This window comes from Ambystoma mexicanum, chromosome 7p (genome assembly GCF_040938575.1).
Source record: "Ambystoma mexicanum isolate Mex_15411 chromosome 7p, UKY_AmexF1_1, whole genome shotgun sequence".
In the NCBI taxonomy this organism is placed as follows: Eukaryota; Metazoa; Chordata; class Amphibia; order Caudata; family Ambystomatidae; genus Ambystoma; species Ambystoma mexicanum.
Window position 1 is genome coordinate 596,411,163 of NC_090939.1, and position 17,124 is coordinate 596,428,286.

The 17,124-nt window shown below is 42.7% G+C and overlaps 1 protein-coding gene across 2 annotated transcripts in view; it reads right to left on the reverse strand.

Moving 5' to 3' along the window:
- OCA2 (OCA2 melanosomal transmembrane protein) overlaps positions 1 to 17,124 on the reverse strand; it is a 1,377,074-nt gene that overhangs the window by 287,923 nt on the left and 1,072,027 nt on the right. For both annotated transcript variants that reach the window (XM_069636602.1, XM_069636601.1), the window contains one exon: positions 12,641 to 12,745. In XM_069636602.1, coding sequence (XP_069492703.1) covers positions 12,641 to 12,745 — 105 coding nt within the window. The remainder of the gene's footprint in view (positions 1 to 12,640; positions 12,746 to 17,124) is intronic.

Genomic DNA, 17,124 nt, shown 5'->3' on the forward strand with positions numbered 1-17,124 from the left:
AATAGTTGTTTTCCAGATGTTATCAGTGCCCTGTCTGCCCTTTATAAAACCCACTTGGTCCCCATGAATCAGGGACGGCATAAGACTCTCGAGCCTAGCACCAAGGATTTTAGCCAAGATCGTCACATCCCTGTCTAGTAGGGCTAACAGGCGGTACGAGGCACACTTTTCCGGGTCTCTTCCCTCTTTGTGTATCATTATAATCACTTCTTCCAGCATTGAGCGCTGCAAGGGGTCCCCTACCAACACTGCATTAAATACCTGACTTCAGCCCTTTAATAGACTGCACAACCTCCTTCACCGAGATGGGCTCACCCAGGCGGGCCGCTCCCCCCTGTTGTATCCCTGGTAAAATGTAGCTATTTGCCCCTCGTCTCCTTCAAATTCTGATTTATAGAGCCCTTTATAGAACCTGGCAAATTCCTTCCCCACTCCCTCAGAGTAGTGTACTGCAAACCCCATCCTCACTCCTTATAGTCCCAATTTGCTTCTTTTTTCTCTCCTCCCTTAGTCTCCACACCAGTATTTTATCTGCCTTCTTTCCTCGCTCGTGGTATTTTTGCTTTAGGAACAGTAATTTCTTTTCTGTACTGAACTAGGATCACCCTGAGCTTGGCCCTATGGAGCCTCAGTTCCGCTGCACTGGATGGCGTGAATCTTGTTCTCCCAGGTCCACCTGGCTGTAGGTCTTGGATCTTCTGCCTCAGCTCCCCCTCTTTCTTTTTTTTTGGGAGCCTATTCTGATGAGCACCCCTGAATTGTGGCTTTAAAGACCTCCCAGAGAGTTTGGACGCCCAGCTTCCCCATTATCGTTAAATTCAAAGTAGTCTGTGATCTTGGTGAATAGGGACTGGGAGACCTCTCTATCTTTTAGTAGATAATCATTACAACGCCACCCAACCATGGTCTTCGGTCTGTGGGGGTGTCCCATCGTGCGCACTACCATGTCATGGTTCGACCACAGGACTGGGGATACCACCGATTTTATTTCTTGAGCCTTCAACTCAACATCCACTAATATTAGATCGATGCATGAGTAGGAGTTGTGGACACTGAGAAAAATGTGTATGGTCAATCTCCCACCTCCTCTTCTCGCAGTGAGTCAACGAGGCCTTGGGCCCGGTTAATGCTCCCAAATGTCCTGGAGGCAGCCCTGCCCACGGTGTCACCCACCCCCACTCCCAATCTTTTGCGCCTCTTGTAGAGTCAAGGACCATATTAAAGTCTCCCCACCACCACCAGACGGCCTTCCACAAACGTCATCAATTCAACCTTGACCATTCCCAGAAGTCTACCTGCCCTGTGTTGGGGGCGAATATCGAGCATAGGGAACCTTTCAGGCTTCCCTTGATGAACAGATAGCGCCCAACTGGATCCCGTTGTATGCCATCCACCACCAGTCCTAGGTGTACTGACACAATTATTGCCACCCCACCTTTTTTCTTCATACACGAAGCCATGAGCACCTCCCCCACCTGTTTCATCCCAAATCTTGGTTACTTGCCCCTCTGCCAGTGCGTCTCCTGGATTATGAGGATGTCCAATTTGGCCCGTCTAAATTCCCATAGGGTCAATGATCACTTGCTAGGCGTATTTAGCTCTCTGACATTGAGGGAGCCAATAACAAATCTGAGTTGTGCCTGCGTTGAAGACATCTCTTCTTTTGGGAGGAGAAAGATGATGAATGGCTTCAGAAGAGTGAACGCTTCTTTGCCTTCTTATGTCGCCTGTCCTCTTTTCGGGCGTGGGCCTTCAGTCTCTTGTCCCGATGACCTGACGGGCTAATGCGCTAGGGACTTTGACGGATGCCGCCAGAGTGCTGATTTAGCCGATCATTCCCTAAGGGATTTTGGATTAATTTTCTGACACGTGCCACCCTCTTCGATATTGTGATCTTTTTCTAGGCACCACAAACAGATGCCATGCGGGTCATGCTGGGTGTCCTGACCCACGTTTGAGCTATCATGCTGCAACATTTGGTGCTGTGGGCTTAGAAAGTCCAAGATGGCCAAAAAGCCCACATGTGCGCCAAAATCCAGGAGAACCACGCAGTTTGTGCGCACACCAAAATGGCTGCCTAACTTGCCACCCACCAGTGCGAGCATGATGGGCCAGGGTGCCATGAGTGGAATGGGTGCCAAAGGTAAAACAGCAGCGCCTGTTAGCTCAAAAACGCTTTAAAATTACCTTGGGTTTCTCTGAATGCCAGCTCAAAATGCCTATTTTCAAACATTGCAACACATCCAAAAATCTCATTGAACACCAGCAGACATCTGGCAGAATGAAGTATGTGTGCATACAAAATCTGGGAAGTTGAAGAGCCCCAAAACAATGTTCATAACAAGACTGGCTGAGCTCTGCAGGTCTGCAGCAGCCTAACTGAAACTGGATTTAAAACTACCAAAAATCGAAAATGTTTAAATTAACTGAGTGACCTACTTTTGAGTGTCACATAGTTTGTCACTGTTGAAATGTCATAGTTTTGAACTTAGAATCAGCATTCTAGCTGCATATGTAAAAATTGTATGTTTGATTTAAACTGGGAACAAAAAGTGACATGTTAGCTAAATTCTGGCTTAAAGGAACTGAATTCTGCCTGACAACTTCCCCCCAATTGGAGTGAAACTGGATCCACAGCAGTTCTCAGGCCTGGCTGCATTCTGAGGGGAGGTTACCCCTCTCTGATTGAATTACCAAGGGACTGCTAGAGACTAAACAAAGGACCCAGGCAGAGGGTTTATTGGGGGGAGGTCATAAATGGCTTCCTCTTGAACAATGGGCCTTCCAGGGCCCAGGCAGATGGTTTATTGGGGGGCCGTAAAATAGCTTCCTCTTGGCAGAAGCTGGGAGGGGCAGGGTCTCTGAGCTTGGCAGAAACTGGATAAACTGGTTTCTACACCATGTGACCTGGGAAGACACACCCCTGTTGGCCAGAATATGATTTTAAGAAAGATGTATAACTCATGGTGCGGACTTGTCAAAATTATTTAAATGATACCATAATTCTTGTGATTTTTCGGTGCACGTTTTAAGACGCGTTGGGAATTTGTGTGATGTTCTGGGGCAAAACCCTGCTATTTATTGACACCACAGACTCTGTGTTTAAGCTAGAGACATGGGAATTTACTGGAGTATGTATGGACAGGCCGTGTATATGTGTATAATTTTTAATGAAAAACCAATGTTGCAAAACCAATTAAAAAACGCAAAATGTTGCCAGTTCTGAATGCGAGCTCTTAGAAACATCAGAGTTTGAACAGAGTATACCTCATGTGATCCGTGATGGGTGCATGTAACTTCAAACCACTGTGTATCTATGAAATATGTCTTTAGGTCAAATATAGATTTGTGTGTAATTTGACAGGGGAGTGTCCTTTCTGCAAGCCATTAAATGACATCATTCTGACACACAATCCTGTTCTCCAGTGAGAACGCAAAGAATTCTCCAGCCCATCAGAACTCTGAAGGGGTTGGGCCTAGAAAGCTAGCCTCTCCACCCACTTTCAAAACACATAAAAAGAGACTGCTGGGACAGGTAGAGACATTCAATCCCATTTGCTGCGGAGCATGCTGACCGACGACTTCACATCCAGAGAACCTACACTTAGACTTCCAAGCTAAACAGAGACTACAGAACTTTGAACCAAGAAGGCCCACTGCAAGCAAAAGTATTTGTCAGCAGGCCCAAAATTCATTTGCAGACTATCAACAGCCGGGCGAGCTGTTTGAATTCCCTGCCTAGAACATTGCTGTGTCCGGAGAAAGCGGGACTAGGAGCCGTGCAGACCGGTGCTAGACCAGACCAGCAGAACACAAGATCCAGGAGCAGTGCCGGTGACCCAGAAAGCAGAGCTGTACTCGGAACCGGAGACCAGATCGCTGTGAAGTGCTGTGCGCAGTGACCGGATCCGTGACAAAGTCGCCTTCCTGTCCAAAATCTCTTGTGAGTACTCAGCAAAACTCAGAATCTATCCCTTAGTTTAATATAATATAATTCAATCTATTTAACCTAAGTAGAACTGTCACCTGTCATTTTCTAGCTGCAAGCTGTAACCTGTCGCTTTGAACTTTTAAAATTTCAAATCCGAAAAACTACCTTTATTTAATCGTCCGTATCTCTGGAACCGTTTGGGCTAGGAACTTGGTTTAACTTTCCTCTGAAAGCTTAGAATCTCAGCTTTTCAACAAGCTTAGAACCAACTTGCTATATACTTTTGCCGTAATCGTGATTCACGCATTCGCGAATTTTGCCGCGATTCGCGATTTGGTTAAAAATCCAGCCACCAGTGAAAACAGCAGCTTCCTTGCTTTCCTTTGCCAAAAATTCATTTAACCTGCTAGTTACTCCTAGATCCTTGCTAAAATGAGCCTGAACTCATCCCAAGTATATTTCACTCACCCTGAACCTCCTAAAGGGAATTAAAACCATTTTCAGCATATTCCTCACTTCATTGCCAGCACAAATAAAAGCATTTTGGGCCTGTGTTTCAAACTTCTGTAGTCTAAGCTTGCTGGGGTGAACTGAATTACATTTGATTGCATTTCTAAGAACTGTGTGCTCTCCTCTTCATTTCCTTACATTGCATAAGGGGGGGAGTGGATTGCCAGAGAAAAGTGATTACATTGTTTTGTTGAAATCATATTGAGTATTTTCTGTATTGCATTTTCATTCAACATTGCATCCATCTGAAACTAGATAAAGCATTCTCTACCACCTTATTCTTCTGTTCTTATTCCCAAGCGTGCTACCTTATCCTTTATACTACTCCTGGGTAATCAAATCAGTTTATTAGTAGAACATTACCCATTGTTGTTAACTGCTCATGTTCTGAAGTGTGATATTAATTATTAATTATAAAGTGTGATATATATATATTGTTTACATTCTCAAATAAACCGTTTAAACTTGCAAAACAGAACTACTTCTTGGCTCAGTGGGGTCAGGGGGGTTCCAAGAGAGGGGTGTTATATAGGGGTAGTCATCCAGAACTCATGAACTGGACATAAAGATATATCAATAAGGGTTTCCATTCAGTATCCCAGACTAGGCATTGATTTAGCTGTAGTGCTGGATTGAATCCTCTTACAGTCATTGATTGAAATCTTAAAGTTGCAGTCTTGGAAATGCTTGAATCAGGAAGCCTTATGGGCAAACTTATCGATGAAAGTCTACCGAAATGTTAATGAATGTTGAATTGAAATTTTCTCTCATGAGAAACTTTCCTAATAGCAGCGTGATGAGCATGCAGAAAAAAGGAACTGAGTTACTGGGGCATAGTGACATAGTAAGTATGCGGCCGACATCACATTTGGAGCTGGCAAGTGGCACGGCCGAGTCAAGAGGGGTCGACGATCGATATTGAGTCGTGCTATGCCCCTTGTCAAAAAAAAATTCTGAGCGGCTGACGCTGGAAGGATATCTATCTGATGAGGAATCTGTGGGAGATTGCAAGCCATTGAAGTTGATATTATATGCAATCATCTGGTTTGTGGAAATAAAGTAACTCCAGTGTGTGTATCCACAGACCAGGAAAACGTATTCAATTATCAGATAGAACGCATATTTCCAACTATAGGAATACAGGAGCTTCTACGATGAGTGTTACATTTTGGCATTTGATGATCCCATACATTGAATTACAATAAAACTCAGCAATGTCTGAGATCATTAGTCTACAAAGGATGGCGTAACCAGAATAAAATTATATTTACGTTTGATTTTTTTATAGAGAAAATATGCATTTTCTGAAAACATCAACCGCACAGTAAGTGATACAGAACAGAACTAGAATCAAAATATTCAACAAGGAAGGCACATCATAAAGATTAGTGACTGAATAATTCAACAGTAGCTCATTTGTATTCATGTACATTTGAGGCTAATGTTGTATTGACTCATTATTCACTCAGAGCCACCGTGGATGTATTTTGAATGCAGTTTCAGTGCTTTAAAAACATGAACTCAGGTTGTTAATATCTTTATGCAATACAGTTTGAACCCTCAAGTTCTAACTTTCGTTTCTATGAAAATTGACTATGTATGATTAGGTTAGCCCCATTTTGAAGAAAAAAACTTAAATCTCCTATTTCCACGAATGCTGCCCGTGTTTCAAAAACGAATGATAATTGAGAATAGATTGTGTTTTCTTTAAGGTAAACCCCCAACTCACTTCAAATAGCCTAGTGCCGGTGTAACATTTTAAGGCTGGACATTACGTCAGCCTTTTGCATTTATGTTATGTTGGTATTATATACAGTGCAGAATGTTCACTTTACCACCCAGGCACTCGGAGACTGTCCTCGAATCAGAACTCAGTCAAATCAATTTCTAAGGGTATAGCTAGATGAATCCATGGCATATTTAGTCACTAGCCTTGCGAAGAGTAAAACAAGCATGTGCAACATGTTGTGAGTAGCTGGGCATGTAATAGCAGTGGCTGGCAAATGCCTAATACTTGTACACAATCAAAAACTGTTGGCTTTGCCAATGCTTTTTTTTTTTTTTTAATAGGTCTTCAGTGAAGGACACGCACAGTGCTAATAAAGTGATTGGCTGAAGGCAGACCCGGTTAAGGCATTTTTATTAAACCAGTAGTAGGTTTACAGCTCCAATGAAGTCATTAGCTATCAGAAGACTGCTTTGAAAAAACACTGGCAGGCACTTCGAATGCAAGTTTTGATGTTTTAATGCGAGCACAGAGTTCCCACGAGGAACTGTTTTGGGTAAGGAAGGGCAGGAACTGGGCAGGAATGGCCATATGGATTAGCTTGGCAATGGGCAGTAAATGGGTGGGCAAACAACCAAACACCTTCAAGCTGTGTGCCCCATCTCATATTCCATTTCTCAATTTCTGTACTCTAATGCAATAGTTTCGGCTTATGGGTGTCTCTGCCACGTAATAGCCCAAACTAAAAAAGGTTTTGTTTGCTTGTGAGGGAGTGTGTAGGTTGTGCATGTTTATATGTTTATATGGAGGGGATGTCTAGAATTACACGCATATGAATGAATGCAGAGGGAATGGTGTTCATGGGTGCTAGTGCACGTGTGTATGACAGTGCAGTGTGATGTTCTGGGTGCTTGTGTGAATGGCAGATGAGCTGTACGGGTGCGGGACTGGTGGGTGAATGTGTGTATGTATTTGTGAGCATCTTGTGAGAAACCTGAAGGTGTCTCACCCGCCCGTCCCCAGGGATCTGTCATCCAGGTGGCCAGGAAACGACCATCACTTTTGGATCCAGTTCCTAGGGTGAACTAGTGTGGGAGGATCACCTGGATGAGGGAGTGGAAGTGCGACACCGGAGAATGAGACTTGGTATCCCCTTCCCAATAACACCTTTTCCCAATACTACCATATAGGAATTCAAACCCTCTAGCGCGGACTGTGTTACGGATAAGGTTGCAAGCTGCAACATTGTATAAAGAAAGATGAGGCTCATGTGAGTGAACTTTTGTGAAATCGAAATAGATACCATACACAGAGTGGTCAGGCGCCTCGTGGGTGCTCATTCAAAGGTCTCTGTTTGGTATTCAACTGTACGTGTGAGAATTACTGAAATGTGAAATCGAAGTCAACGGGTCAAGCTAAATCCCATGCACATTCGAAAGTCTTCAATAGCTAAAACAAACAGATTGGTCTGAGCCCAGCTGACGGAGGCTGATTGTATACAAAGGGACCTTAGCCCGAAAGAGGGGGATCCGAGGTGAATCATGAGTCACCCGAGAGGATATTGCTGTGACAAATGTGAATGCGACTGAGTGTTACCTAGGAACTAAAATTGGTCTGAGCCCGGCTGACTGTATAAAAGGGGATCTGAGCCCGGAAGAGGGAGATCCAAACAAAGGATTGTGGTGAGAAGAGTGGAACTGAGCCGGGCTGAAGTGGATTCGGGGTGAAGAATGAATCGCCCTACTTGAATATTGGAAAGGAACTTTTTCATTGTTTTTGGTTCATCAGGCCCCCTGAATCAAGAGACTTTGAAAGTGAGAGACTTGGTAAAAGGAACTGTGTCCTAGTGCCGAAGAAGCCCAAGAGTGTGTTATGCTCGAGTGAATCACATTGTCCCATTTTGAAAACGTAGGGAAGGGAGGCCAACAACCTGAACATTCTGACTTATCATTTTGTGAACACTTTTTTTTATTTTTCATGAACATTTCCCCACACTATTTGTAAATTAGTGGTAAGGATTGGCAATCGTTTTTTTTTAGTATAGGCCCTTTTATTTTGACAAGACTCCACTAGGACTGTATTATTATTTGATGGTCGTAGCTTGCTCCCATCTTAGATTTAGGCTTAGATAGGCGTTTATCACACCCTGGAATAAGGTTCAATAAACACCGTTGGAACTGTGGTCACTCAGGTCGGTCTTACTTTGATACCATGCCTTCCTTACAATCTGTATATATGTGAATCTGTGTGTATATGTGTATGGAGCCTGCAGAGAAGCATTGGAGCATGAACATTTTTTCACAGCAGCATGGCATGTTTTACTGATGTTTTGTGGGCAAAGCAAAGGCAACTTCAGTGTTATTATGTGACGGAGGGGTTGGAGCGGGGCTACAACAATGGAGCTGGCTGGAAATGTTGCGCTCGTATTAGGAGCAAAGCTGTTTCCTTACTGTGGCATGGCATTTTATTTACTGGTGCTAAAATCAAAGACAAATGACAACTTAAGTGTCCTTACATGGGGGAGCATGACATTTTTATTGGCGTTAGGGGGGTAAATACAACGTGTGTGTTCTTATATGGGGGAATTTGTATAATGATATGATATTTATATAGTGCTTTCGCCAAAGTGATGTACAGAAAACATAAAAGCATGCAATTGTTATTGAACTTAATTTGGCACTCATTTATTAACCTCGGCAGGATGAAAGGCTGAGTTGGTCTTCCTAGGAATTGAACCTGTGAGCTGCAGATCACACTTCGATCACAACAGCAAGCTCTCCACCCGCTGAGCTGTTTCACCGGCTAGCCAGCAAGGACATGTTTTATTACTGTGCCATGGATTTTTCTTTACTGCCATTATGGCAAAGCCAACAGGAGATGTTCTCATGTGGGGATACTGGCATATACTGGCAGAGCTAACATGAACATGTTTTGTTATAGAATCATTTTTGCCATTAAGGGGAACACATGTTCTTATGTGGAAATACTAGCAGATATTGGTGCACCAAAATGGACATGTATGGGCAAAATCAATATAAAAAAGTATTTTTTATTACACTGGAAGAGTACTGGCATATAGGGGGCAAAGGCATTGCAAAAATGCCTTGGAAAATGCTCCTGTGCATTCTTCGTGACTTGGCATCTAATGGACCTCTTTCATGTCTTACCTTAAAAAACGAGTGAAAACTGTGTTGGTTGTTACCTAATGTAGCACAGAAAGTGCACTGTAAAATGCACAATTTATTTCTAAAATACTCAGGGGGAGAACCCCCTGGAACTCCTTTGATTGGTGTGCCCTCTCTCACTACGCTCGGTCACTTCTGCGCATTTGGGTGGAGGCAGAACCCACCTCCTTCCTTCTGTGGGCTCTTCACAGCGTGGACCGCACAACACTAGCTGCAGTCCCCACCTGTTACACAATGCTGGCTACACCGTTAGTGATTTGGGGTAAAAAATGGATCTATTGGGCCAAAGAAAGGCGTAATATCTACTCAGCCTCCTGGATGCTCTCAATAGCGCAATGGGTTTAACAGCCCTTCTTACTGCCAGCTTTCAAAAATGCCATCCAGCCCTCCCAAAATGTCGAGGCTGGCTCTGCCACTGGTGGTAAGGCAGTTAACCTCGATTTTTGGAATCCATATAATTCCATAAAGTATCGTCAGGTTTACCGCAAGTGGTAATTCCAATGAGGTGGCACATACTACATCATAGACATACCAGTGCCAGGTAGCGATGGTACCATTGGTATGTCCTTGATGCTCTGACAATGCATTACACAATGAAGCAGAACAGTGAATAATATGGGCAAGTAAAATAGCAGAGGTATTTATACAGAACAAAAGGTTAGTATTAAGAATAATATGTGCCTGGTTGGGATGGAATGACCTTTTTCTTGTATTCAAATTAGAGGAGTGAGGAGTGAGGAGTCGCAAATGAGCATTACGCATTCAGACAATTCATTTACGCTGCTAATTGAGAAGTGAGGTCTATTGCAGCAATTAGGATACAGCTGCGGGAGTGTGGTGAGTGTTGCAGTGCGGTCCAGTGTGCTACACTTACAGTGGAACTGTGGCAGTGTGAGAGGAAGATTTCCGACATACGTATGGAAGCACTCTTGACATGATTATCTCCCTACGCTAACGCTGAACCCTATTGCACCAGTTCATTAGACTGTTTTAAACTTTCCACATGCCATTGTGAACTCCCCTTTGTGGCTTTCCTTCCTGCTATAACTGACACTAGCCCATTCCCTCCTGCCTTCCTGAGAGCACTCAATAAGCAACATAAATGAATTTGTTAGCCAAACACTATCCATCCATACACACACACAGTTCATAATAAAAGATTGCAGACTGCAAATTTGTAGACTACTGTGCTAAGATTTCTAAAAGCTTTTTTTCATGCGAACATTTTGACTTGGTTCATTTAACAAGCAGAAGCAATGTGAATCTGCAGATGACATTGGACCAAGCAGGGTAGCAAAACCAGCCATCTTCCTTTATGTGACTCTTCCATAGTCTAGATGAAGTCCATGAAGAACACCTACTGGCATCATTTGATGTTCTTCATGTAGAAGCCGTCTTATTTTTAAAGATTAACATGGTTACCTGGTCGGTGGCTCTGTTCCAGAATCCCGCACACTCCACTGCTCCTCCGAAAGCCCACCCTGGACACTCTTCAGGCAGGAAGTAAGGGGAGGTGTCAAACACTTCTCTCTAATTCCTGGTGTACAATGAGAAGCTGTTTGGACTGGTTGCCCCGTGCCCTCTGAACCTTTTGAGAGGCACAGGAGAATTCTCCTCCTTGGGCATTTTCAGGGTGCAGTACCTCAGCCATCATGGGTGAGCAAAACACCTGGCCTTTCATGGCTCATTGGCCATGCACAGCTGGGTTACGTCACCTAAGAGGAAACCTTGTTTACACACAACACAGCTGACCCAAGACTGCTCCATTGCCACAAGCTGCAGGCGAGGGAATGCCCAGTTTTTTCAATAGGCTTGTTTTGTTTGGCACTTGTATAATGGGTGATGGGTGGCACCCTATTCCCCCATTGTGGATGAGCTGCCCCTACTTTTTTCTCTCAATGTTCTTTCTTATTGATTCCACATTTTCTGCATTTTATCTCTTTTCCCCCCCTGTTGTAATTTGAAAGTAGGTTTAAGACTGCAGACTCACCAACTGTGACCCTCTTGATTCGGATTAGAAAAATCCAAGTAGATTTATTATACTTATGTTCTGTTACATTAAGATTCCAGTTACTATTAAATATATTACAGGAGACCGCCCGCACCGACCATCCTAATGCGCTCCAGCTCAGGTGCCCAACTGACCCATTCACACACTGAGCATTCATCAATATTCTTCCGGGAGTCCACTCTGACTTGCACCAACATTCTACAAGCATTCATACATGGCCATCAGCACAAGCCATTTAGCCACTCAACACCAGGGGTGCTGCTAGGTCTGGAAAAGATCTGGGGCTACACTAATATCAGGACTCGGGGGCTAGCTAGCCTTTTGGTTGTAGCCCCTGATATTCTCTCCGGGGCACAACCAGAAGCCCCGGGGCCATAGCCTCCCCAGGCTCCTCCTCCCTATGGAGCCACATGCATACACCCTCCCTTTTCTCTTTCTGAAATGTGTTTCTTTAATTGTCCGACCCTTATACAACTCTATTCTGGGTCTGTACCTACCACAGCATTCCCCCTTCCTCCATCAAACTGTGCGCCCAATCTTTCCTTTTACCAAAATGTCATACACCCCACTTCTCTGAACAGAGCTCCTCATGCAAAAAACATCATACCTCAGTCGAGCACCAGCCCTCACAATCAAAGACAATAGGTGCTAGCAGCGGACTCTATGGCATTCATAATTAAACTGTAGTAAGTCAATACACGTGGGCAGTGATTTACTTTATTTATGTTGACTTCTAACGTCATAGTAACTAATAAGAACATGATTTACCAGATTGTATGTAGAGATTTCCAACATCACACCAGGGAAACCTTTTGATATCCAATGTTATAATCATACCAATGTTAATTGCAGGACACTCAAGGAAGCGACTACCTGCAGAGGTGTATTAATAAATGAAACCCTCAATGCTAGACGAGGTTTCTCTTTTGTTATTTTAGTGTGTGTTCTTCATATCTGAAAACAATACCAGAAGGCAATACAACAGCCTTGATTGTTATGATTTATCCTCCTGAAAATTATCTGTTTTACTAGATTTCATATACTTTCTTTAAATATATATTTTAAAAAAATCCTTGCAGTATTTCTCATTGCATGAGCTGCTGGCTACAGGTTAGACATCTTTTGTAATACTTAGGTATTTTTCAATGCAGAGTGTTCACGAATAAAACTGATTTACCTGCAGACACGGTTGCTAAGCAACCATCTTTGCAGAATGTCACATTTCAAAGGATGGTATTTTCAAAATGTATATTCCCATGCAGTGCTCTGGGACTTACCATCGTAGCAGTGAACGGAATGTTGTCAATTAAGGAAGATGCCAGCGCCGAGACCCAGACAACCAGAATGATAGCAATTGCCAGCCGCCGATCATCGGGAACTGCCTATGTGAGAATAAAAGACACAACCTTAGGAAAGAAAAATACATATCTACTCTTATGCACGATCAAGTGAAACGTGAAACTTTCGGAAATGTCAATTATAATAAAGATATACAATCCGATGTACTCTAAAGATCTGAGTGAGGTAAGAGGCCGCGAAGAGTTATCTCCATAAAGTTTTCATGAGTGAGACTGCTCTTTTCTGCCCCTTCCATCCTTTACCTAGTGTGGTCACATAAAGACAAATTACAAAAAAAGTGACTTAACAGAAAATACAATTAAAGAATCACCTCCCTGACACACAAACCATTACACAATGCTGCCACCAGATACCTAATTGACAAATTGTCAAGAATAACTACCGGCAGGCCTACCAGAGTTGTCAATACAAACTGCCTGGTGGTACCAAGATTCCAATCTTCCAAGATTGGCGGCAATAGCTTCGCTGTGAAGGCCACCAAACTCTGGAACTCCTTGCAACACGAACTGAGAGCTGATCAACCCTACCCACATTTTAGAAAGAACCTCATCACCCACCTCAATCTGACTGAAGACTAGTCCAAACTGAAACTACTGCACATTAGCACACTTCACCACCCAATATTGTAAACTATTGTATATTACTGTACATTATGATGTAACTAACTTTTTTTTTAAATCTACTACCTGTATATTCTGAGCCCTACCTAAATTGTATTTCACTTGTCAATTTATATTGGTTGTCATTATGTAACCTTGTAAGCCATGCATCTCCTTTGCTGCACCCTGTTACCTCCGGATCTGGTGCGCATTAGAAATTCAATAAACAAACATTAAATAGATTGATATTTTGTGTGGATAGGCTAAAGACCACCTCCACTGCAAGTTAAGGTATTTCAGCCAAAGTGTACTCTAGATGTCACCATACAAAGGGGAAGAAGAATAGGATGAAAATTAAGAGAAAGCATGCGTTTTATATCTCAACATAAAACTGACCTATAGTGAAGAGGACTATGGAATTAGGCAATTTAAACTGTGGGAGGTGAACGTAGTTCAAATCCTACTAGGTAACTAACCGATCACAACAAATAAACAATTAATAGGTTATGCATCACTTCACCTTAGAATGTAGAGTGATAAAGGGTCTATACATACACCAAGATCATTTGGGAGTTAAACCGGCACCCATGTATGGAGACAGGAATACAGATACTAACAGGAAAGAGAAAACATGTTTTGGAACGGGAAGCAGACGCCATTTATGAAAGCCTGGACCCCGATTGGTATAAGAGCAGTGCCATAGTGCCTACAGGCGGATTTGGTTCACGGTTTCCAGCAGATTGCAAAGACTATATTCCAGGCCAGCGGAGAGATTTACCCACGGGAGTAAACCAGTCTGGCCAGTCAGCGTAGAACCCTGAACTAAAGAAATATAAATATAAGTAACCTGATGCTCTTACAGAATATTTAAAAGTTCCATCCTTATAAAATCCAAAATGCATTGTACAGGATATTTTAGAAAGCACATGTATTTCCAAGACGTCTCAGAAGCAAAGAATCTAGCGAATCTGGGAACTCCAAGGGTACAGCGGATGTCACATATTAACAGTCTAGTAACTAGATCTGCTGCCCTGTAAAAGCGTCAGTCTTGTCCATGCGTGATGTATGAACAAACTGCGGGGACTGTGTTGAAGGGATGGTATCCAAGAACCTGGTGGATTGAGTCAAATGTTCACTTCCATTTCCTTCAGAGAAATCATGTGTCATTTTAAAGCTAACCATTTAAATTGCTCTGCACTTTAAAGTGTCACAGAAATAAAGCTGTGGACCATAAGTCACCAGATCAGTCCAATACTTTATTTTCAGATTCTTTCCTATTTTGGCTTTTACCAAACACACGATTTTGTGGCATTCCAAAACTAACATGACATGTTCTCTACCACAACTTTAAAGTTCCTACTTATTTGAATTATACTATTGCATTTTATTAAAGTGAACATACTTAAATAATACTTCATTCTGAACAAAGACCCCCATGTTCATGTGAAGGTGGATGTTTGATTTGAATAAATGAGTTCAATTAAATTCTGCAAGGTTTATTTTCATCATTACAAAGAAAAGAGGTTGGGCAGAATACATTTTGTTGGTGTGTATTTTATTGTGATCTTATATTTGCCATATTTCAAGTGCAACTCCTCTGAATTTTGGAGCATGGAGATATTACCGATTTGTACAGTTTTAATAAAAATAAATACTGAGAGGGTGTGTGGTTGTCGTACTTGAAGGCCATGTAAGTGGGGTTGCCCTGATCTGTAAAAAACACTCAAATAGTTGCATGTCGAATTAAAGTGTCACCACAGAAGGCATCAGTTGCCTGTCGGGTGGCTACTTTGCTGTTGTATCCGGCACACCATGCACACTCAGTGCAAAGCAATTTATTTGAGACGGGAAGATAGAGAAAAAATCAACACATTGACCTATGTTTTTTTAACACAAAAGATTCAGGTCACCTGCCCAATTTTCGAACATACAGAGGGCACACATTGTATATAGAAATGAATTGACTATATCTAAGGGAAGAAAAAAGTGGGATTTCATAAAGGACAAAAAGGCTAGTTCGTGGATTTCATAACAGGAACAACCACAGGGACGTCTGATGCAGAGAGGGTTCAATAATGACCGCGTGTTCAAGGTCTTAGAAAAGAACAAACATCCTGGACCTGGAAATGAAGTGTGATCTTCCCCTTTGGCAGGACAGATCGAAGTATAAGAAATCCATTACCTCGCACTTGTGTGAAATAATTATTTAATAAACTACTCATATTTCCAAGTCCAGCCATATGCAAATAACAGATAGGGGAGGTTTAGAAATGGAACATTTGGTCAAGAGACAGTACAGAGCCATGAGTGCATGGTAATGTTCTAAAGCGAATGGACTTAACTTGCATGCAACTCACTTTAATTGGACTTTAAACAATTTTGCAAGCAAGTTGAAACCTTTGGGAAACTTTTGTTAGGCTAGCATGTCTATCGTCAACAACACGCCGCCAAGCAAGTTTATGCCTTCCCGTCAGATTGTCAGGAAACATTCTTTTGTGCAAGCAGTGCAGAGTTATTTTAGATTTCTGATTACCCATAGAGAAAGCCTGGTCTTATTTGATTGATCTCTTCAATACCACAACCACTGCAGCTTACACAGTGGGTGGTCCAGCTAGCTCCCAAGTCAGAGAGAGTATCTGCCCCTTTGATGCAAAGGCAAGAATTTTAAGGATGGGTCCAATATTTGCCCATATTATCCAGCAGGGTGGGGGAGCATAGGATTGGGAGTAACAGTATGGCAGTCAATATAATTGGCCGTCACAAGTTTGGTATAAATGTCCAGAGTTGATCAACTTCAGAGAGATCCCCATAGGTCTCTATATGTGCTTAGAATTCCACCAGTCTGAGCTACTGATTTCCCAATAACATTCCAAGGTGTGTGTCATTTACAACACAATCCACATTGAAGGCAAGTCCCATGGCCAAGTTATTGGCTACTTACAGGCTTTGGTCTGCTCTACCCTAGCCACAGTGACTTCCTTAAAGAAAAACTCTGCTGGTTTAACTAGACAAGATATTTCTACAGAAAGGTGCAGAAGATGTCATCAGTAAAGTGATTCTAGAATTTAGGAATAGCCACCGGAGGAGGTCAACTAGATAAGAAAACAGGATTATTTAAAAAGGAACTGCAACAAGAAACACTGATAAATTCACAGGATAAATCATGGGTATACAATGAGTGTTTACATAGTATCAGTGTTGAAGCTACTGCGAAAACGCCACCTGGTTCAGGGCAGTCTGCGTGCAGCAGCACCAAACCCTTCTCAAGAAGCACTTTTCGGAGGGGCAACCATGAATCAAGATGGTTTAAAACCCTCCAAGAGACCAACAACTGAACGAAAAAAACGCAATACTTGTTTGTTCCACATTTCAATACAATGCGGCAATGCTGAACACAGGCAATGGGGATCAAATTGGCTCAGTGTGAAGGTAATGTATGGCCTTGTTATAGGAGGAGTAACATTCAACAATTAGGGCAGCACTTTAAATCCAGAATAAATGTGGAAATGAAGGCACGGTTGAAAGGCCTGGTCACGTGGGTGGAACACTGAATGTTGAGATGCAACTCTGGATGAGCTTCAGGTGGGTAACACCACTGGACTCGAAATGAATGTGCTCCTAGCGTAGAAGCAGCGCTTCATTGCGCGTGCTCAGCATGAGACAGTCTGAAGGATGCACACATGCCAGAGCCTTTATCGGTACGTCACACAGACCAGCATCCCCGATATGCATGGGAGTGTGCTTTTGGTGATTGCTTCATCTCCGAAGGATTGCAGACCTATTCTACTTTGCAATGGGGCCCT